The following is a 24825-nucleotide window of genomic DNA, read 5'->3' as shown; positions in this document are numbered from 1 at the left end:
CTGCTTTTTGCCAAAGACTAAAATTCAGCATGAACCAGATATAGAAATTTATCATGAAATCTGGATTTGGCCACCAGATTTATAAATTAAAAGTAGTAACTCATAAATCTAAGATTCCACTCAGTATTATAGCTTCCAGGCTAAACTATGAGTTATTTTATCTGAGTTTTCTTACCATAAGCCATAAATGGAGAAATAACCCAAAGCCAGCTGCCAACAGTGAAAACAGTCCAATAAGTTGTAATATTGGGGTGCCGGAAAAAGTGGGATAGAATCACTGCTTTCTAGGATAAACACAAGAGACAAGACATTTAAAAACAACCTTTTTCCCCCCTTATGATGAAAATAACAGCAGAGGTAGCAGCTAACACTCAGCACAGCTTATTAGTACTAAGCACTGTTCTCGGTGCTGTCATCTCTTTAAATGTCACCACCACGACACGAAGTATGTCATATGATCATTCCTATTTTACAGGAGAGAAACAGGAAGTAAGAAACTTGGAAATAAGTCAGAAAGCTTGTTGAAAAGCACATAATCAATAAAAGGAGAGGAAGTGAGATGTGAACTTAGTCTGACTCCTAAGGTGGTACTTTTAATAACTATACTATGTTCTTGCTACAGAAACATTTAAAAATACATAAAACTATGAAGATAATCACTTCTAACACTAAATCACAGAGACAACCACTGTTAACATTTCATTGTAATTTCTTTAGGTTTTCTGTGCAATACACATGTGTACGTGTAAGTACTTTAAAAATGGGGACAATATCAAAACAATGTTTTCCCTCTTTATATCAAAAATTATTAGTGACAAAGAAAATGGTATTATAATATTCCCAAAATGGAATTCTGTTAAAATATATCAATTCAGAAGTTGATTTTACTTATTACTTAGCTGGATGAAAAGGAAACTGTTTGCTTTTGTTTTTTTCTATTTCCCTGTATGACTATTTGTGATTGGACTAGGAGGGTTGTAAATCTCCAGATCAGCATTTTGAATTTGATATTCATTTGAAAGAATTTACAGTAGTTACAAAAGTTTGAATATATTTGTTCTTTCATGGATCTGGCTTCCAAGTATTATTTCTAATTCTGTTATTGCATGTTTATTAGAAGAAAGAAATCTAACTTTCTCTAACAGAAAGAACTATAATTTGGGGTAAAAATTCTTACAGATGTAATCTTGTCAAATAGACATTAAATATATCATTTTTCTCATATTGTTACCTGTAAAGCTTTCAGGCGTTCATCAGTGCAGTTTTCCAGATTTGTAATTTTTACAGTCACCAGTGTTCCTGTGGGAGTATGACGGGCAAGATGGACAGTCGTCAAGTTGTCAAATCCTCTTCCTATAATCAGATGTAAAACTCATGTTAGCAACCAAAGAAGAAAAAACTTGATAATTTGGACATCATCAAAATTTAAACACTCTGCTCGTCAAGAAAACACTGTTAAGAAAACGAAAAGGTAAACCACTGACTGAAAGTATTGCTACTTATATCTGACAAGCCTTACGCCCAGCATATATAAAAAATTCTTACAACTCTATACAACCCTATACTAAATTTAAAAATGCGCAGATTATATAGGCAATCCACAAAAGAAGATATAGGAATGTCTAATAAGTACATGGAAAAATGCTCAAGATAGAGAAATGCAAATTAAAACCACAATGATATACCATTACATATCTATTATAATGGCTCAAATTGTGACTTGATAAACAAATTATGACAAATTCAAACACTGGAATATTATCCAGCAATCCCTGAACCACTGATGTGCTTTCTGTTTGTCACATAAATGGTATCATAAAGAATGCAGTCCTTCGTGTCTGGCTTTTTTCACTTAACATCATGTTTTTGAGACTATTCCATGTAGTTGTGTTTCAGTAGTTTCTTTTTATTGCTGAGTGGTAATCCACTGTATGGATACACCACAATTTATCCATTCACAAGTTGATAGATATTTGGGTTGTTTTTGAGGTTTGGTGACTATAAATAAAACTGCCAAAATATTCTTTAATTAGGCATCTGTTTTCATTTCTCTTTGGCAAATATTTACAAATGGGAGGGCTGGGTCATGTATATTTAACCTTATAAGAAGTTGCCAAACTGGCTTTGAGAATGTCAGAACCATTTTTATTCCCACATCAACGTATGAGAGCTACAATATACTCACCAGCATTTGGTGTCATCAATTTTTAACATTTAAGACACCTGGAGTGACACCTATCAATAGAAGCCTAATAAATGTTAGCCCCTCCCTCTCTCCACAGTCACCAAATTGTGCCATTTATCTTTGTTTTGTTTTTTTTAATAATTTTTATTTTGTTATATAGTCACCATACAGTACATCCCCAGTTTTTGATGCAATATTCCATCATTCATTATTTGCGAATAACACCCAGTGCACCATGCAATACGTGCCCTCCTTACTACCCATCACGAGCCTATCCCATTCCCCCACCCCCCTCCCCTCTGAAGCCCTCAGTTTGTTTCCCAGAGTCCACAGAACTCTTGTTGCTCATTCCCCTTTCTGTTTACTGAAGTTAATCACAAATTCACCCCTTCTACTCCAGTGTCGGCATGACTGCCATAGTTCAAGTCCTGTCCTCTGTCGCTGGTCACATATAGTGACTTCCCCACCATGCCCTGCATTCTCAACCAAGGCATGCTCCAAAATTAGTGGGGAAACAATACTTCGAAAGCCTACACCCAGGTCCCATTCACCAGAAATTTTAAGTCAGTAGGCCGGTGATGGGATATAGACACTGTAATTTTTAAAGACTCAGGTGATATGAATGATCCTTTCAGTTGTAAATCACTGATCTACATCTTCCAGACTGCTGCCTGGAACTGCTGCCAGTTTTCCTTCTAAATTCAGCATTTTATCAATAGAAAGGTTCTACAGTGCAGCACCTCTCCAGTCAGAAAGGTTTGCTTTCAAATCACTAGCTATAGGGCTGTTACTTAAATTCTCAGAGCCTCAGTATCCTCGTCAGACAAATGGGTGTGGTAAAAGGCTGACGTGAAAAAGTACACATGAAATGTTGAGCACAGTGCCTGTTAGATGATATTATAACCACTGTCACCATTCCACAATGTATCTCAGACACAGAGAGGATAAATTCCAAACTTGTGCCTTAAATTCTTTGAGAAATGAAGTGGGTAAGTTGTGAGGGATGACAAGAGTCTGAACTTCTAAATACATCATATGAAATCTTTCACAATGTGTTACAAACCTCCCTTTCCAGATTTGTCTCCTACCACTGCCTACTCTCCCTCTGTTCCCTCTTGTAGGCAAAGATCATCTGTGGGGTAGCTCCCCTCTAACCATCTTTCCTCAGTCATCTACTGAAATTACCTTTTTTTTTTTTCTTTTTACCTTTTTTAAATTGACACCATCTGAACGTCCTTTCTAATTTGGGGGCATTTTCCACCAGTGCTATTTAGAAATGTCAGATCCTTATTTTCTCTTGATCTCCTTGATACTGGCATGGGAAGGTCAATGACTTAAGTTTAGCCAAATGAAGGATGGAGTTAGTGACAAACAGAAGCAGAGGCCATCAGAACTCACTGCAGTGGGTTCCAATATCTAGGATGTAAGTACTCTAACAGGTAGTACGCTAAATAGGCTGTTTCCATGCCAAAGCCCTGACTCTGGTTCTAGTTACATAGATTTTCTTAGTTTCTTCCAAGTCTCTCCTCTCTCTAGAGAACAATTGTGTCAGTTAGCAATACTGTTCAAAAAATTCCTCTCTTAAGTCAGTCAGGATTGTTTTCTGTTGTAACAAAAACCCTGAGTAGAACATTTAGTAAACGTTTCCTCATTCTTCAGGATCCTGCTTGCTTCTGTAACCTTTCTTGACTCTCAGAGTAGTCAAGATGGATGGTCAGATGTTCCATCTTTTCTGTCCCCATAACAACACACCTCTACTACAGGACCCTCTAGTACATACACAGGACTATCTTATGTGTTCATCTTCCCAGAGAGAATATGGATTCCTCAAGTGTTTTACATGGTTTTATATGCCTAGCATCTAATATAGTATCTGCAGTGTTTAATAGATATTTCTGAATATTTACAACAAATGTTTCACATGTATACGGCTATTAATAGATCTGTCTGACACAATCAACATCTAGTTTTATGCCATAGGTGACAACAGAAAAAGACCTGCCTACAAAATAATCTTTTTGTCATCAATTTCATTTCTAACAATGAAGGGTCAACCCAGAATAATTACCTATTTCCACTTGGAGTTCATAGTGAGAAACGTTGGTGGAACAGATCACATCCTTGGCTCTAGTGGATGGAGGCAATTGGGAAAAGGCTGGCACATCAACCTGTATTATTTTAAAAAGATGAAAACAAAATAAACTTTTTTGGTCCCCCATTTTAGTTTCCTACCCTAATATAAAATACTGGTATTTTATTTCAAACACACAAGCGCTCATTAGGAAAGCACCAGAAGGTGGCTTAAGACACTGTTTCAAGATCTAAAAAGAATTTACAATTGCTAATAAGTGGTTAGTTAAAAAGCTATCAGCATGTAAAGGGGGAGAGGGTGGAAAAAGCAGATTTATAGGTAGCAAAGAATACTTTCTTGCACAATTTCCAGTAAGCATTTTTAGGAGTTGCTAGAAACAGCTATTAATTCCTCAGGGTATCTCATAAATACGTGAAGGGAAGAAATGCAAGGACCTGTGAGGAATATTCTATACTTTTGCTCTTGCTTCAAGTGGTTGCCAGTTGTATCTATTACACACATAAGTACCTGATCAGCTAGTGGAGGTGTTAACAAATCAAGGAAAAATTTCCACATTGCAGCCTATTAAAATTGCTGACATTTTTCACAAGATGAAATGAATCAGAAGGGAGACAAGAAAGAAAAACCTCAAGAGATGGGAGAATAGGGTACAGACTTCCTGAGTTAATGACCATGTCACTAAACGAGGTCTCATGGGGGTGCTTTAGGATCAGAGTCTTAGGCTTGTACCAGATCCCAGTCACAGTGAAATAACACACACACAGAAGAAAGACGAGGCCAACACCACTAGTGTCATATGATAGCCAAGAGGACCTCCCGAAAGACAGCCGTACAAAAGACACTTGGGAGGCTTCACAAGCACCAGCAGGTGGCAAGAATCTTGTTACTGCCTCCAAGGTAGACAGAAGGAAGAATGGGATTAGAAATGACATTACTGTGTAGTAGTTGTGCTGCTTTTTACATCCTTGATTCTACATGTTCCCTAAACTTTTAAAGGAGCAGAAAAAATACAAGCTCACAGTTAAAGAATAAAGGTAAATATTGTTCAAAAGGGGTGAAAGACTATAAAAAGAAATCCTATTACAATTGGAAATAATCCCAATAAAGAAAAGAAATCTAAATAAATAATTTCTTCAGAACAGGTAGTCTTCAAATTACCTCAGAATGAAAGAACACAAATAAGAGACAGAAAGAAGAACATATAACAGTTTTTTTTTTAATTTTAAAGTGATAACCTATAAGCCTGTCGGGAAGGCTAGAGCACTGAATGAACTGAAGTTTACAGTTCACTGTTAGAGAAAAATGGATTGGTTACCAGATGATGGACTGAAATCAAGCTAATCAACCTCTTCTTCGCTTCCATCTATTCCATTAGGGAAATGGTTGTTGTTTTTTTGTTTTGTTTTGTTTTGTTTTGTATTGTTTTGTTTTAAAATAGGCTCCATGCCCAATATGGGGCTTAAACTCACAAACCTGAGATTAAGAGTCCAATGCTCTACCAACTGAGCCAGCCAGGCGCCCCAGGATAGTTTTTTTTAAAATAGAAGGGGCGGGGCACCTGTGTGGCTCAGTTGGTTGGGCATTTAACTCTTGGTTTTTTGCTCAAGTCATGATCTCAGTGTCGTGGGATCAAGCCCTGTGTCAGGCTCTGTGCTCAGTGCAGGCAAAGTCTGCTTGGGATTCTTTTCCTCTTCCTCCCCCTCTGTTCCTCCCCCTACTTGTGCACATGTGCATGCATGCTCTCTCTCCCCCAAATAAAATCTTTAAAAATAAAAAAATAAAATAGAAGGGACATATGTTGTAAATAAGTAGCTGAAGTCCAAAACAAAGTGTTTTAAATAGGTTCAAAGTTACCAGCCAAAGACAATTATATCTAGGATATTAGGTCTGCAGAAGTAGTAGTACTGAGAAGAAAAACCAGAATGAAAATAGTCAAATACTGACCCAATTTTCAAAAAAGGATGAAAACTACAAAGGCTTGATACACTTGTCCAGTAAAGTCTAAAATCAAATTAATAGATAGATGAGTTATGGACACTTAAGAAAACAACAAGGTAATCACAAGAAGACAGCAAAGGTTTACCAAGAGTGAATCATCCTAAACTAAGCTCATTTCTTTTTTTGATTTGATGACTAGATAATTAGCAAAAATCATGGCAGGGTCAGCCTTCCAGGGAAGATGGTGGAGTAGGAGGATCCTAAGCTCATCTCATACCACAGATACACCAACTACCCACATCAGTGTAAATAACCCAGAAAATAGCCTGAAGACTAGCAGAACAGATTCTCTACAGTTAATCATACAGAAGATACCACATCAAAAAAATGGTAGGAAGGGTAGACGTGAGGTCTGGAACCAAAATGACCCACAAGACTGCAGGAGGGACAGACACTGCAAGCATGGAGAAGGGAGAGGAGCAGATCCCACACCAGGCAACACATTCACAGGGGACCTGCACTGGGAAGATGAATCCCCATAACATTTGATTGTGAAAACCAGAGGAGTTTCATGAGTTTTTACAATCAGTGGGACTTAACACCTGGTAATTTAAAAGTCAGCTCTGGGCTCTGGGCTCAGCTCTGGGAAAGCCAGAGCACAACAAACAATCCTTCTAAGATAAAGCACTGAAGCAGTAGTTTGAAAAACACCTGGAGTATACAGGAGGAGATTTATTTTCTAATCTTAGAATACATACTTGGAGGGGCAGGAATCTTTAGATTTCCCCAAGAACAAAAGAGCTGGAAGGGAGCCATTTCCCTCCCCAATCCCCAACATAGAGACATACACACCTACACCTCCAGGAACACTCTCCAACTAGCTCATTAACAGCATGCCTGGCCCCCACATTCTCCTGCAGACCTGCCCTCAGAGGAATTCCATCCAAGGCAGAGTCACAGAATTGCACTGTGGAGGCAGTCTAGACAACAGCCAGTATCACTCCAAAGTGACTCTTACCACAGGAAGAGGGGAAGATAACCATACACACCAATCTGACCCTGACCCCAGCAGTAGGGGGGCAAACATCTGGTCTGACTGACTACAGGCCACCCACCCACCAATAAAAGCTTCTCAGGGGATAATACAGGGAGAGCACACTGCAATTGGGTGTGACCGTAGCACTGGCAAATGCTTGGTCTGACCCTTCTTAAGCTCAAGGCAGCCCCAAACTGGCCATTCACAACACTGGGACCAAAACCTGCCAACAACCAGCAGAAAGAACTATTGCAGATCACTGGACTGAAGGCAAACACTGCTCAGCCACATCAGGACACAAACAACACACATAGGAGACACCCCTGAAGCACTTGGTTCTAGTGCCGTGCAGGGCACTGCAGAACCTCTTTTTCAGAAGGCCACTTGCTACTTTTAAGAGAAGGAGAAGTAGCTGACTTTTCTAACACACAGAAACAGAGAAAGTTAGACAAAATGAGGAGTCAGAGGAATATGTCTCAAATGAAAACGGAGGACAAAATCACAGCAAAAGAGCTAAACAAAACAGAGATAATATGCCTGATACAGAATTTAAAGTAATGGTCATAAAGATACTCACGGGACTTGAGAAAAGAGTGGAGGATCTCTAGTGAGACCTCCAACAGAGATAGAAAATATAAACAAGAACTAAGCAGAGATGAGGAATACAATAATTCAAAACATACTAGAGGTAATAATTAGTAGACTAGACGAAGCAAAGACTGGATCAGTGACCTGTAAGAGTAATAAAAAACCATCAAGCCAACAGCAAAAAGATGAGAATAGATTAAGGGAACTCACCAACACCATCAAGCCCAGCAACATTTGCATTATGGAGATCCCAGAAAGAGCAGAAAAAGGGGCAGAAAATTTATTTGAAGAAGTAATAGCTGAAAACATCCTGAATCTGGGGAAGGAAATAGGAATCCAGATCTAGCAGGTACAGAAAGCCCCCAACAAAATCAATCCAAGAAGGTCCACACCAAAAACATAATAATTAAAATAGCAGGGGCGCCTGGGTGGCACAGCGGTTGGGCGTCTGCCTTCGGCTCAGGGCGTGATCCCGGCGTTGTGGGATCGAGCCCCACATCAGGCTCCTCCGCTATGAGCCTGCTTCTTCCTCTCCCACTCCCCCTGCTTGTGTTCCCTCTCTCGCTGGCTGTCTCTATCTCTGTCGAATAAATAAATAAAATCTTTAAAAAATAATAATAATTAAAATAGCAAAAGGTAGTGATAAAAAGAGAATTTTAAAAGCAGCAAGAAAACAGTTACATACAAGGGAAACGTGGGGAGTGGTTCAGTTGGTTAAGCATCTGCCTTTGGCTCAGGTCATGATCCTGGAGTCCCAGGATGGAGCCCCAAATCAGGCTCTCGTCTCAGCGGGGATCTGCTTTTCCCTCTGCTCCTCCCCCCCCACCTTGTGCTCTCCCTCTCTCTCTCAAATAAATAAATAAGATCTTTAAAAAGAAAGAGGAAAAAAAAACTGCATAAGACCATCAACTGACTTTCTAGCAAAAACTTTGCAAGCCAGAAGAAAGTAGCATGATATATCCTAAGTGCTGAAGGAAAAAACCTGCAACCAAGAATACTCTATCCAGCAAGGCTATCATTCAGGATGGAAAAGACAAAAAGTTTCCCAAACAAAAGTTAAAGGAATTCATCAACACTAAACCAGCCTTACCAGAAATGTTAAAGGGGATTCTTTGAATGGCAAGGAAAGGCCATAAGCCAGGATTTAAAAAGTAGGAAGCACAAAAGCAGTAAAATTAAGTATAACTATAAAAATCAGTCAGGGGATTCACAAAATAAAAATATGTAAATTATGAGACTATATACATAAAAGGTGGGGCGGGAGTAAAATTTTAGTGCTTTTAGAAGGGTTCAAATTTAAGCTACCATCAACTTAATATAAACTGCTATATGCATAAGATGTTATATATAAACCTAACAGTAATGACAATTCAAAAACCTGTAATAAATATGCAGTAAGTAAACAAAGGAATCCAAGCATATAAAAAGAGCCATCAAACCACGAGAAAAGAGAGCAAGAGAAGGAAGGAAGAGAGAACTACAAAATCAACTGTGGAACAACAAAATGTCCATAACTGCATACCTCTAATTATTTTGAATGTAAATGGACTAAATGGTGCAATCAAAAGACATAGGGTGGACCGGAGAGTTATGCAGGGTCTCAGTTCTGGTAGAGGTAGTGATAGGTCTCATTTCATAAGCAGACCAGGGCACACCTAGTTGGAACTCACCACATTCAGGCCAAGGACCAAACACCACCCACAGCAGGGAAGAAGAGCCTCTACAGATGACCAGCCTGAAGGACAGAGCATCCAGAACACAACAGCAGAGTGCAGGCAGCACACACCAGAGATACTCCCAGAAGTGCCAGGCCCTGGGCACTACATGACCTCTCCTTCATATGACCATTATTTTTAGGAGCAGGAGACATAAGTGGCTTTTCTAACACACTTAAGCAGGTGAAGACTTAGAATGAGAAGACAGAGGAATTAATCCCAAATGAAAGAACAAGCTAAGGCCATGGCCAGAGATCTAAGCAAAACTAATATAAGTAACATGGCTGACGGAAAATTTAAAGCAATGCTCACTTATAAGGATACTCACTAGGCTTGAGAAAAGAGTGGAAGACATGAGTGAGACCCTTACCACAGAGATAAAGGAGTTAGAAAAGAATCAATCAGGGATGAAGAGTGCAATAAACGAGTTTAGAAACATGCTTACTGCAATGAACACCAGGCTGGAAGAAGCAGAGGAACAAATTAATGACATAAAAGACAAAGTAATGGAAGGCAATTAAGGCAAACAAAAGAGAGAAAGAATTATGCAACATGAGAATAGACTTAGGGAACTCAGTGACTCCAGGAGTCCCAGAAGAGAGAAATTGGGGCAGAAAATTTATTTGAAGAAGTAAAGTTGAAAATGTCCCTAATCTGAGGAAGAAAACAGACATCCAGATCCAGGAAGCACAGAGAATTCCCATCAAAATCAACAAAAGGCAGTCAACACCAAGACATATTGTAATTAAATATGTAATTAAATATGTAATTAAACAAAATACAGTGATAAAGAAAAATCTTAAAAGCAGCAAGACCAAAGAAGTCAGTAACTCACAACAGAAAACCCATAAAGCTAGCAGGAAATTTTTCAACAGAAACTTTGCAAGCCAGAGGGAGTGGCAGGATATATTCAAAGTGCCGAATGGGAAAAATCTGCAGCCAAGAAATTCTATCCAGCAAGGCTATCATTCGGACTAGAAGGAGAGATAACGAGTTTCCCAGACAAAAGCAAAAAAAGGAGTTTGGGACCACTAAACCAGTGCTGCAATAAATATTAAAGGGGACTCTCTGAGTGCAAAGAGGAGACCAACAGTGACAGTATAAAGGTAGGAAACACAAAGCAATAAAAATGAATATTCTGTAAAAAATTAGTGAAGGAACCCACACAAGAAGATATAAAATAACATATACCCAAAATGTGAGAAGGAGAGAATGGGTTCAAACTTAAATGAGCATCAACTTAACATGCCAAAGAGGTTATAAATAAACCTAATGGTAACCATATATCAAAAACCACTAATAAACATGCAAAGAATAAAGAGAAAGAAATCAAAAAGTTAAAAATAGAGCTAACCTATAACCCAGCAATTGCACTACTGGGTATTTACCCCAAAGATACAGATGTAGTGCAGAGAAGGGCCATATGTACCCCAATGTTCATAGCAGCATTGCCCATAATAGCTAAATTGTGGAAGGAGCCGAGATGCCCTTTAAACAGACGAATGGATAAAGAAGATGTGGTCCATACATGCAATGGAATATTAGCCATCAGAAAGAACGATTACCAAACAGTTACAGCAACATGGACAGGGCTGGAGGAGATTATGCTAAGTGAAATAAGTCAAGCAGAGAAAGACAATTATCATATGGTTTCACTCATTTGTGGAACATAAGGAATAGCAGGGAGATCGGTAGAAGGAAGGGAAGAATGAAGGGGGGTTAAACAGAAGGGGGAATGAACCACGAGAGACTATGGACTCTGGGAAACAAACTGAGGGTTTCAGAGGGGAGGGGTTGGGGGGATGGGCAGCCCAGTGATGGGTATTAAGGAGGGCACGTATTGCATGGAGCACTGGGTGTTATATACAAACAATGAATCACAGAACACTACATCAAAAACTAATGATGTACTGTATGGTGACTAACATAACAATAAATTAAAAAAACAAAAAGAAATCCAAATATATCACTACAGAAAATCAGCAAACATAAAAAAGACAAGGATCAGAGAAAAGCTCCAGAAACAACCACAAAACAAGTAATAAAATGCCAAAAATTCATATCTATCAATAATTATTTTGAATATAAATGGACAAAACACTCCACTCAAAAGACACAGGGTATCAAAATGGATAAAAATACAAGACCCATCTGTATGCTGCCTACAAAAGACTACTATTAAACCCAAAGTCACCTGCAGAATGAAAAGTGATGGGATGGAGAAACAATTATCAAGCAAATGAATGTCAAAAGAAAGCCAGAGTAGCAATACTTGTATCAGACATAAAAGACTTTAAAACAAAAACTATAAGAAGAGACAAAGAAGGACACTACATAATAATAAAGGGGGATACTCCAACAAAAAGATAAAACAATTGTAAATATTTATGCAAACAAGGGAGTACCCAAATACATAAAACAGTTGATAATATAAAGAAATTAACTGACAATAATACAATAATAGTAGAGAACTTTAACACCCCACTTACATCAATGGACAGATCATCTAAACAGAAAAGCAACAAGGAAACTGGCTTTAAATGACACGATGGACCAGATGGACCAGATGCACTGAACAGATATATTTAAAATATTCCATCCTAAACAGAATACACATTCTTTTCAAGTACACATGAAACATTCTCCAGAATAGATCACATATTAGACCACAAAACAGGCCTCTATAAATACAAGAAGATCAAAGTCACATCACTGATCTTTTTCTAACCACAACACTATGAAACTATAAGTCAAGCAAAAGAAAGTATCTGGAAAGAACACAAATACATGGAGATTAATTAACATGCTACTAAACAATGAATGGATCAATAAAGAAATCAAAGAGGAAATTAAAAAAATACATGGAGACAAATGAAAATGATAACACAGTGGTTGAAAATCTTGGGGATGCAGCAACAGCAGTCTAAGAGGGAAGTTTATAGCAATACAGGCCGACCTCAAGAAGCAAGAAAAATGTCAAATAACCTAACCTTACACCTAAAGGAGCTAGAAAAAGAAGAACAAACAAAACCCAAATCCAGCAGAAGGAAGGAAATAATAAAGATTAGAGCAGAAATAAATTATATAAAAACTAAAAAAAATAATAGAACAGGGGCGCCTGGGTGGCACAGTCGTTAAGCATCTGCCTTCGGCTCAGGGTGTGATCCCAGCGTTCTGGGATCGAGCCCCACATCAGGCTTCTCTGCTAGGAGCCTGCTTCGTCCTCTCCCACTCCCCCTGCTTGTGTTCCCTCTCTCACTGGCTGTCTCTGTCAAATTAATAAATAAAATCTTTAAAAAAAAAAATAATAGAACAGATCAACAAAACCAGGAGCTGGTTCTATGAAAAGTCAACAAAATTGATAAACCTCTAGCCAGATTTATCAAAAAGAGAAAGGACCCAAATAAAAAATCACAAATGAGAGAGGAGAAATGATAACCAACACCACAGAAATACAATTAGAGGAAATATGAAAAACTACATGCCAAAAAAACTGAACAACCTGTAAGAAATGGATACATTTCTAGAAACATATAAGCTACCAAAAGAGAACCAAGAAGAAATGGAAAATTTGAACAAATTACCAGCAAAAAAATTGAATCAGTTATCAAAAAACTCTCAAAAACAAAAATGTAGGAACAGATGGATTCACAGATGAATTCTACCAAACTTTTAAAGAAGAGTTTATAACTATTCCTCTCAAACTATTCCAAAAAAAGAAGAGCAAGGAAAGCTTCCAATTCATTCTATGAGGTCAGCATTACTCTGATACCAAAACCAGCTAAAGACACCACAAAAAAAAGAGAATTACAGGCCAATATATCTGATGAACACTGATGCAAAAATCCTCAACAAATAATGGAATCCAACAATATATTTTAAAAAATCATTTACCATAATCAAAGTGGAATTTATTCCTGGGATGCAAGGATGGTTCAATATTCACAAAGAAATCAATGTGATGCATCACATTAATAAAAGAAAGGATAAAAACCATATGATCATTTCAATAGATACAGAAAAGCATTTGACAAGGTACAACATCCATTCATGATAAAAAAAAAAAAAACCTTAACAAAGTAGGCATAGAGGAAACATACCTCAACATAATAAAGGCCATAGTAAAGACCCATGGTTAATATCACCCTCAATGGGGAAAAACAGAGATTTTCCTGTGTGGTCAGGAAACAGGGATGTCCACTCTCAGCACTTTTATTCATCACGATATTGGAAGTCCTAGCCACAGCAATCAGACAAGACAAAAGAAATAAAAGGCATCCAAATCAGTAAGAAAGAAGTAAAACTTTCACTATTTGAAGATGACATGATACTATATATAGGAAACACAAAAGACTCCACCAAAAAACTGGTAGAACTGATAACGAAATCCTTAAAGTTTCAGGATACAAAATCAACACACAGAAATCTGTTGCATTTCTATATACCAATAATGAAGCAGCAGAAAGAGAAATTAAGGCATCAATCCATTTATAATTGCGCCAAAAATAATAAGATACCTAGGAATAAACCTAACCAAAGAGGTAAAAGACCTGTACTCTGAAAACTATAAAATGCTGATGAAAGATATTGAAGATGACACAAAGAAATCAAAAGACATTCCATGATTATGGATTGGAAGAACAAATATTGTTAAAATGTCTGTACTATCCAAAGGAATCTACATATTTAATGTAATCCCTATCAAAATATCAACACCATTCTTCACAAAACTAGAACAATCCTCAAATTTGCATGAAACCACAAAGGACCCCAAATACCCAAAGCAATCTTGATCAAGAAAAGCAAAGCTGGAGGCATCACAATTCCGGACTTCAAGTTATTTTACAAAGCTGTAGGGATCAAGACAACATGGTACTGGCACAAAAACAGACACACAGATCAATAGAACAGAACAGAAAACCCAGACATGACCCCACAAATATATAATCAATTAATCTTTGACAAAGCAGGAAAGAATATCCAATGAGAAAAATACTGTCTCTTCAACAAATGGCATTGGAAAAAAAAAACAGCAGCATACAAAACAATGAAATGGGACGACTTTCTTACACCATACACAAAAATAAATTCAAAATGGATTAAAGAGCTAAATGTGAGACCTGAAACCATAAAAATCCTAGAAGAGAACACACACGGTAACTTCTTTGACATCGGCCGTACAACCTCTTTCTAGGTATGTCTCCTGAGCAAGGGAAACAAAAGCAAAAATATACTATTGGGACTACATCAAAGTTTCTGTACAGTGAAGGAAACAATCAACAAAATTAAAAGGCAATCTAAAGGAAGGGGAGAAGGTATTTGCAAATGACATATCTGATAAAGGGTTAGTATCCAAAATATATAAAGAACTTATACAACCCAACACCTAAAAAACAAATAATCTAATTTAAAAATGGGCAGAAGACATGAACAGATATTTTTCTAAAGAAAACATACATATGACCAACAGACGATTGAAAAGATGTCCATCATCACTCATCATCAGGGAAATGCAAATCAAAACTACAATGAGACATCACCTCACACCTGTCAGAATGGCTAAAATCAACACAAGAAACAACAGGTATTGGGGAGGATGTGGAGAAAAAGGAACCCTCTTACACTGGTGGGAATACAAACTGGGACAACCACTCTGGAAAACAGTATGGCGGTTTCTCAAAAAGTTAAAAATAGAACTACCCTACAACCCAGCAATTGCATCACTAGGTATTTACCCAAAGGACACAAAAAAACTAATTCAAAGGGATACATGCACCCCAATGTTTACAGCAGCATTATCAACAAGAGCCAAATTATGTAAACAACCCAAGTGTCCGTTTACTGATGAATGGATAAAGAAGATGTATGTGTGTGTATATACACACACACACACACACACACACACACACACACACACAATGGAATGTTATTCAGCCATAAAAAAGAATGAAATCTTGACATTTGCAGTGATATGGACGGAGCTACAGAGTATTATGCTAAGTGAAATAAGTCAGTGAAAGAAAGACAAATACTGTATGATTTCACTCATATGTGTAATTTAAGAAACAAAACAAGTAAAGGGAAAAACAGAGAGAGAGAGGCAAATCAAGAAACAGACTCTTAACTACAGAGAACAGACTGATGGTTACCAGAAGGGAGGTGGGTGGGAGGATTACTTTAATAGGTGGTGGGGATTAAGGCGTGTACTAGTTGTGATGAGTTGTTGAATCACTATATTGTACACCTGAAGCTAATATTACACTATATGTTAACTAACTTGAGTTTAAATAAAAAAAGAAAAAAAGAAATAGGGTGACTGAATGGATAAAAAATCAAGACCCATCCTAATGCTTCCTATAAGAGACTTATTTCAGAACTAAAGACATGCATATTGGAAGTGAAGGGATGGGAAAATATCATGCAAACAGAAGTGAAAAGAAAGCTGGTGTAGCAATACTTATATTAAACAAAACAGACATTAAAACAAAAAGTGTAACAAGACACAAAGGACACTACATAATAATACAGGAAACAATCCAACATGAAGATATACAATTGTAAATATTTATGCACCCAACATGGGAATACTCAAGTACATAAGGCAACTATTAACAAACACAAAGAAAAAAATCAATAGTACTACAATAATAGTAGAGAATTTTAACACCCCACTTTCTTCAATACATAGAATATCCAAGCAGAAAATCAACATGGAAAAACTGACTTTGTTTTTATTTATTTTACTTTATTTTTTTATTTTGTTTTTTTGGAGCGGTGGGAGAGGCAGAAGGAAAGAGAGACAGAAAATGTTAAGCAGGCTCCACACCCAGCATGGAGCCTGATGCGGGCTCTGAGATCACGACCTAAGCTGAAATCAAGAGTCAGATGCTTAACCAACTGAGCTACCCAGGTGCCCCAAGAGTGACGCTGAATGACACATTGGACCAGATGTTTCTAACAGATATATTCAAAACATTCCATCCTAACACAGCAGAATACACATTCTTTTCAAGTGCACATGGAACATTCTCCAGAACAGATCACATTCTAGGCCACAAAACATGCCTCAACAAATTCGAAAAGACTGAAATCATATCATGCATCTTTCTGACCACAACACTATGAAACTAGAAATCAACCACAAGAAAAAATCTGATAAGAAACAAATACATGGAGGTTAATTAGCATGCTACTAAGCAATGGATGAGTCAACAAAGATATCAAAGAGGAAATGAAAATACACATGGAGACAAATGAAAATACAATGGTCCAAAATCTTTGGGATGCAGCAAAAGCTGCTCAAAGAGGGAAGAATACAGCAATACAGGCTGACCTTAAGCAGCAAGAAAAATCTCCAATACACAACCTAAACTTACACCTAAAAGAGCTAGAAAAAGAAGAACACACAAAACCCAAAGCCAATAGAAGGAAGGAAATAATAAATAAGAGAAGAAATAAATAGAAACTAAAGAAACAATAGAACAGATCAATGAAACCAGGGACTGGTTCTTTGAAAAGATCAACAAAATTGATAAAGCTTTAGCCAGACTCAAAAGAAAAAGAGAAATACCAAGCAAAACCACAGAAATACAATTATAAGAGGATATTATGAAAAATTATATGCCAACAAATTGAACAACCTATAAGAAATGGATAAATTCCTCAAATCAAATAAATTACCAAAACTGAATCAGGAAGAAATAGAAAATTTGAACAGACCAATTACCAGCAATGAAATTGAATCAGTAGTCAAAAAAAACTCCCAACAAACAAAAGGCTAGGACCAGAAGGCTTCACAGGTGAATTCTACCAAACATTTAAAGAAGAGTTAATACTGATTCTCTCAAACTATTCCAAAAAAGAAAAAAAAAAAAAAAAGAGCAAGGAAAGCTTCCAAATTAATTCTAGGAGGCCAGCATTACCCTGATAGCAAAACCATACAAAGACACCACAAAAAGAGAACTATAGGCCAGGACCTCTGATGATCTTTGGATGCAAGAGGCAAAAAATCAACAAAATATCAGCAAATGGCATTCAACAATACCTTAAAAAAATCATTCACTATGATCAAGTGGGATTTATTCCTGGGATGCAAGGGTTGTTCAGTATTCACAAATCAATCATGTGATACATTGCATCAATAAGAGCAAGGATAGAAACCATATGATCACTTCAATAGATGCAGAAAAGCATTTGACAAGTACAACATCCTTTCATGATAAAAACCCTCAACAAAGTAGGTTTAGAGAAACATACCTCAACATAATAAAAGCTGTATATTAAAAATCCACACCTAACATCATACTCAATGGTGACAAATTGGGAACGTTTCCTATAAGATCAGGAGCAAGATAAGGATGTCCATTTCCACCATTTTATTCAACATAGTATTGGAAGTCCTAGCCACAGCAATCAGACAACAAAAAGAAATAAAAGGTATCCAAATTGGTAAGGAAAAAGATAAACTTTCACTATTTGTTGATGACATGATACTACATACAGAAAACCCTATCAACTCCACCAAAAAACCACTAGAACTGATAAAGGAATTCAAAAAACTCACAGAATATAAAATGAATATACAGAAATCTGTTGCATTTCTATACATTAATAATAACAGCAGAAACAGACATTTTTTAAAAACAGCACTTAAAATTGCACCAAAAAGAACCAAATACCTAGAAATAAAGAGGTGAAAGACCTGTACTCGGAAAACTATAAAACACTGATGACAGAAATTGAAGATAACACAAACAAATGGAAACATATTCCATGTTCATGGACTGGGAGAACCAATATTGTGAAAATATCCATACCACTCAAAGGAATCTACAGATTTAATGCAGTTCCTATCAAAATTCTAATAACATTTTTCATAAATGTAGAACAAATATCCTAACATCTGTATGGAAACACAAAAGACCTCAAATAGTCAAAGTCATCTTGAAAAAGAAAAACAAAACGGACGTATCACGATCTCAGATATTCAGATACACTACAAAGCTGTAGTAATCAAAACAGTATGGTACTAGTATAAAAACAGATATGTAGGTCAATGAAACAGAATAGAGCCCAGAAATAAAGTCATAATTATATGCTCATGAAAAAGGATGAGAATCTATGAGAAAGAATGCAAGAATATGCAATGGGAAAAAGTCTCCTCAACAGTGTTGGGAAATTGGACAGCTACATGCAAAAAATGAAACTGGACCACTTTCTTATACCATACACAAAAACAAACTCAAAACGGATTAAGAACTTAAATGTGAGACTTGAAACCAAAAAAAATCCTAGAAGTGAGCACAGGTAGTAATTTCCCTGACATCAGCCATAGCAACATTTTTCTAGGTATGTCTCCTGAGGCAAGGGAAACAAAAACAAAAATAAATTATAGACACTACATCCAAATAAAAAGCTTCTGCATGGCAAAGGAAATAATCAACAAAATAAAAAAGCAAATTACTGAATGGGAAAATAAATTTATAAAAAATATATCTGTTAAGGGGCTAATATCCAAAAATATAAAGAACTTATATAACTAAACAACCAAAAAACAAATAATCTAATTAAAAAATGGGCAGAAGACATGAACAGACATTTCTCCAAAGAGGACATAAGATGGGCAACAGACACATGAAAAGATGTTCAACATTACTAATCATCAGGGCACTGCAAGTCAAAACCACAATGAGGTATTACCTTGTACTTGTCAGAATGGCTAAAATCAAAAAACACAAGAAATGATAAGTGTTGGCAAAGTTGTGGAAAAAGGAACCTTCTTGCACTCTTGGTACGAATGCAAACTGTACAGCCACTGTGGAAAACGGTATGGAGGTTTCTCAAAAAATTACCAAAGAATTACCATATGATCCAGTAATTCCACTACTGAGTATCTACCCAAGAATATGAAAACATTTATGAAGGAAGGAATAAGATGGCAGAGGAGTAGGGGACCCTTTCTTCAGCTGGTCCCCTGAATCGAGCTGGATATCTACCAGACCATCCTGAACACCCACGAAATCAGCATGAGATGCAGGAAGATACATCTGGATCTCTACAAATGAACATCTCTAGCGCTAAAGTACAAAGCGGGGAGCCGTGAATCCGTGCACAGATATCAGAAGACAAACAGAAGGGGGAGGGAGCCGCCGCGCTCGGGTGCCGGGAAGCAGTAGCCACCTGCACTGGGGAGCCAGCAGGACTCATGGACTGGCACTCTGGAGAAAGCAGAATGAGACCGTGAGCCCAGGAACACAGGCGCGACAAGACAGAAAACCGGAGATCCGGAGCGCTCACTGGAACCAGACTGAAACTAGGAGCTCAGGAGCGGGCGCAGGCACCTGGGGCAGCTGGCGGTGTTAGAAGCACAAAGGACAGAGACATTCCAGCCCTGGAAGCGAGGGCTGGGAGAGTGGCCGTGGGGCGCACATCCCGGGATGCTGCGGGGTTTTTAGCAGCACTGACAGAAACAGAGTTAGAGTGGCCAGGAGAGCTCAGTGGAGAGCGGACTGTAATCTCTCTGTTCTGAGACAGACGCTGCTCTGACTCTCAGAAGAGGCACAGAAAACCGCCAGGGAAAGCCGCCAGAGAACAAAAGCCTGGAAATACCGGTTCACATTGTGCCATCCCTGTCCCCTTCGCAGGGGACGGGGCAACTCTACCCAAACAGGCTTACCTGAGTATCAGCCCAACAGGCCCCTCCCCCAGAAGGCAGGCTGAAAAATCAAGAAGCCCACATCCCTAAGGTCCCTATAAAACAAGTGCACACTGCCTGGGTCCTGGTCAATAATTTGGGCTCTGGGCATCCCCACAACCTCTCCTCATCAGAATGACGAGGAGGAGAAACCCTCAGCAAAAAAAGAGAGAGAGACTGTGGCCTCTGCCACAGAAATGATGGATATGGATATAACCAAATTGTCAGAAATGGAGTTAAGAGTAACAATGGTCAAGATGATGTGTAGGCTTCAAAAAAATATTAATGAGAATATAGACTCTAAGGGCAGAAATGAGAGAGAATCTGGCAGAAATTAAAAATGCTACGAAACAAATGCAGTCTAAATTAGACGCTCTGACAGCCAGGGTAAATGACGCAGAAGAACGAATTAGTGAATTGGAGGATGGGATGGTAGAAGAGGAAGTTAAAACGGAAACTTGGCTCAAAAAAATCCAATCTCAAGAATGTAGATTACGGAAGATTACTGACTCCATGAAATGTTCCAATGTCAGAATCATCAGCATCCCCAAAGGGGGGGAGAAAGAGGAAGGTATAGAAGAGATATTTGAACAAACTGTAGCTGAAAACTTCCCCAATCTGGCAAAAGAAACAAGCATTCGTGTCCAAGAGGCAGAGAGGACCCCACCCAAGATCAATGAGAGCAGGCCTACGCCATGTCACGTTTAGTGCATTTCACAAATATTAGATCCAAGGATACAATACTGAAAGCGGCCAGGGGGAAGAAAATACTTACGTACAGAGGGAAAAATATTAGAACAACATCAGACCTATCTACAGAGATCTGGCAGGCCAGGAAGGGTTGGCAGGGTATTTTCAAAGCTCTATCTGAGAAGAACATGTAGCCAAGGATCCTTTATCCAGCAAGGCTGTCATTCAGAATTGATGGAGAGATAAGGACCTTCCAAGATCGGCAGAAACTGAAGGAATTCGTAACCACCAAACCAGCCCAACAGGAGATATTAAGAGGGGTTCTATAAAAGCAAAAAGACCCCAAGAGTGATACAGAACAGAAATTTACAATCTATAGAAACAAAGACTTCACAGGCAACATGACATCACTAAAATCATTTCTCTCGATAATCACTCTCAATATGCATGGGCTAAATGCTCCCATAAAATGCCACAGGGTTGCATATTGGAAAAAAGACATGACCCATCCATTTGCTGTCTACAAGAGACTCATCTTGAACCTAAGGATACATCCAGACTGAAAGTGAAGGGATGGAAAACCATTTTTCATGCCAAGGGACCTCAAAGAAAGCTGGGGTAGCAATTCTCGTATCAGACAGATTAGATTTTAAACTAAAGACTGCAGGGGCACCTGGGTGGCGCAGTCGTTAGGCGTCTGCCTTCGGCTCAGGGCGTGATCCCGGCGTTGTGGGATCGAGCCCCACATCGGGCTCCTCTGCTGAGAGCCTGCTTCTTCCTCTCCCACTCCCCCTGCTTGTGTTCCCTCTCTCGCTGGCTGTCTCTATCTCTGTCAACTAAATAAATAAAATCTTTAAAAAAAAATAAAAAATAAACTAAAGATTGTAGTTAGAGATACAGAAGGACACTATATTATTCTTAAAAGATGTATCCAACAAGTGGATATGACAATTATAAATATCTATGCCCTCAACAGGGGAGCATCTAGATACACAAGACAATTCTTAACCGGAATAGAGAGACATATAGATAATAATATGTTAATAGTATAGGGACTTCAACACTCTGCTCTCAGCAACAGACAGATCACCTAAGCAGAAAATCAACAAAGAAACAGCTCTGAATGACATACTGGACCAGATGGACCTCATAGATACATACAGAACACTCCACCCTAAATCAACAGAATACTCATTCTTTTCAAATGCACATGGAGCTTTCCCCAGAATAGACCATACACTGGGACACAAAACAGGTCTCTACCGAGATCAAAAGACTGAGATTATTCCCTGCATATTCTCAGACCACAATGCTTTGAAATTGGAACTCAATCACAAGGAAAAATTTGGAAGAAATTCAAACACTTGGAAACTAAGAACCATCTTGCTCAAGAATGATTGGGTAAGCCAGGTAATTAAGAAGGAGATCAAACAATTTTTGGAGACCAATGAAATGAAAACACATCGGTCCAAAACCTATGGGACACTGCAAAGGCGGTCCTAAGGGGAAAATACATAGCCATACAAGCCTCACTCAAAAGAAGAGAAAAATCTAAAATGCAGTTTTTATATTCTCACCTCAAGAAGCTGGAGCTGGAACAGAAGAACAGGCCTAACCCACGCACGAGAAGGCAGATGATCAAGATTAGAGCAGAGATCAATGAATTAGAAACCAGGAGCACAGTAGAGCAGATCAACAGAACTACAAGCTGGTTCTTTGAAAGAATAAACAAGATCGATAAGCCACTGGCCAGACTTATTCAAAAGAATAGAGAAAGGACCCAAATTAATAAAATTATGAATGAAAGGGGAGAGGTCACAAGCAACACCAATGAAATAGGAAGGATCAATAGAAACTCTTATCAACAGTTTTATGCCAATAAATTAAACAACCTGGAAGAAATGGATGCCTTCCTGGAAACCTATAAACTACCAAGACTGAGACAGGAAGAAATCGATTATTTAAACAGACCGATTAATTATGAAGAGATTGAAGCAGTGATCAGAAACTTCCCCAAAAACAAGAGTCCAGGGCCTGAGGGATTCCCCAGGGAATTCTACCAAACATTCAAAGAAGAAATAATACCTATTCTCCTGAAGCTGTTTCAAAAAATAGAAACAGAAGGAAAACTACCAAACTCATTCTATGAGGCCAGTATTACCTTGATCCTCAAACCAGGCAAAGACCCCATCAAAAAGGAGAATTACGGACCAATTTCTCTGATGAATATGGATGCCAAAATTCTCAACAAGATCCTAGCTAATAGGATCCAACAGTACATTAAAAGGATTATCCATCATGACCAAGCGGGATTCATCCCTGGGATGCAAGGGTGGTTCAACATTTGCAAATCGATCAGTGTGATAGAGCATATCAATAAGAAAAAAGTCAAGAACCATATGATCCTCTCAATTGATGCAGAAAAAGCATTTGACAAAATACAGCATCCTTTCCTGATTAAAACCCTTCAGAGTGTAGGGATAAAGGGTACATTCCTCAATTTCATAAAAACCATCCATGAAAAGCCTACAGTGAATATCATTCTCAATGGGGAAAAGCTGGAAGCCTTTCCCTTAAATCAGGAACACGACAAGGATGCCCACTCTCACCATTATTATTCAACACAGTACTAGAAGTCCTTGCAACAGCAATCAGACAACCAAAAGGGATAAATGTATTCAAATAGGCAAAGAAGAGGTCAAACTGTCTCTCTTCACGGATGACATGATACTCTATATAGAAAACCCAAAAGACTCCACCCCCAAACTACTAGAACTTACAGAGCAATTCAGTAATGTGGCGTGATACAAAATCAATGCTCAGAAATCAGTTGCATTTCTATACACGAACAATGAGACTGAAGAAAGTGAAATTAGGGAATCCATTCCATTTACAATAGCACCAAACATCATACGTTATCTTGGAATTAACTTAACCAGAGACGTAAAGGATCTATATTCTAGAAACTATGAATCACTCCTGAAAGACATTGAAGAAGACACAAAAAGAAGGAAAAATATTCCATGCTCATGGATCGGAAGAATAAACACAGTTAAAATGTCTACGCTACCCAGAGCAATCTACACTTTCAATGCCGATCAAAATACCAATGACATTTTTCAAAGAACTGGAACAAACAGCCCTTAAATTTGTATGGAACCAGAAAATGCCCCAAATCGCCAAGGAATTGTCGAAAAGGAAAAACAAAGCTGGGGGCATCACAATGCCGGATTTCAAGCTATACTACAAAGCTGTGATCACAAAGACAGCATGGTACTGGCACAGAAACAGACACACAGACCAATGGAATGGAATAGAGAACCCAGAAATGGACCCTCGGCTCTTTGGGCAACTAATCTTTGACGAAGCAGGAAAAAACATCCAGTGGAAAAAAGACAGTCTCTTCAATAAATGGTGGTGGGAAAATTGGACAGCTATATGCAAAAGAATGAAACTTGACCACTCTCTCACACCACACACAAAGATAAACTCGAAATGGTTGAAAGACCTTGATGTGAGACAGGAATCCATCAAAATCCTAGAGGAGAACATAGGCTGCAACCTCTTTGACATCGGCCACAGCAACTTTTTTCATGACACATCTCCAAAGGCAAGAGAAACAAAAGATAAAATGAACTTGTGGGACTTCATCAAGATAAAAGGCTTCTGCACAGCCAAGGAAACAGTCAAAAAAACTAAGAGGTAGCACACGGAATGGGAGAAGATATTTGCAAATGACACTACAGATAAGAGACTAGTATCCAAGTCTACAAAGAACTTCTCAAACTCAATATATGTGAAACAAATAATCAAATCAAAAAATGGGCAGAAGATATGAACACACACTTTTCCAATGAAGACATACGAATGGCTAACAGACACATGAAA

The 24825-nt window shown here is 38.1% G+C and overlaps 1 protein-coding gene across 2 annotated transcripts in view; it reads right to left on the bottom strand.

Moving 5' to 3' along the window:
* The window catches only part of STRADB (STE20 related adaptor beta), a 39818-nt gene that overhangs the window by 4861 nt on the left and 10132 nt on the right, over window positions 1-24825 (bottom strand). For both annotated transcript variants that reach the window (XM_026492180.4, XM_057303959.1), the window contains exons 3-5: window positions 4254-4353; window positions 1232-1353; window positions 176-284 (exon numbers count right to left, since the gene is read on the bottom strand). In XM_026492180.4, the coding sequence (XP_026347965.1) occupies window positions 176-284; window positions 1232-1353; window positions 4254-4353 (331 nt within the window). The remainder of the gene's footprint in view (window positions 1-175; window positions 285-1231; window positions 1354-4253; window positions 4354-24825) is intronic.

This window comes from Ursus arctos, unplaced genomic scaffold (genome assembly GCF_023065955.2).
Source record: "Ursus arctos isolate Adak ecotype North America unplaced genomic scaffold, UrsArc2.0 scaffold_1, whole genome shotgun sequence".
Taxonomy (NCBI): Eukaryota; Metazoa; Chordata; class Mammalia; order Carnivora; family Ursidae; genus Ursus; species Ursus arctos.
The sequence above is the reverse complement of the archived record's forward strand: the minus strand, read 5'-3'. Positions and strand labels throughout refer to the sequence as shown.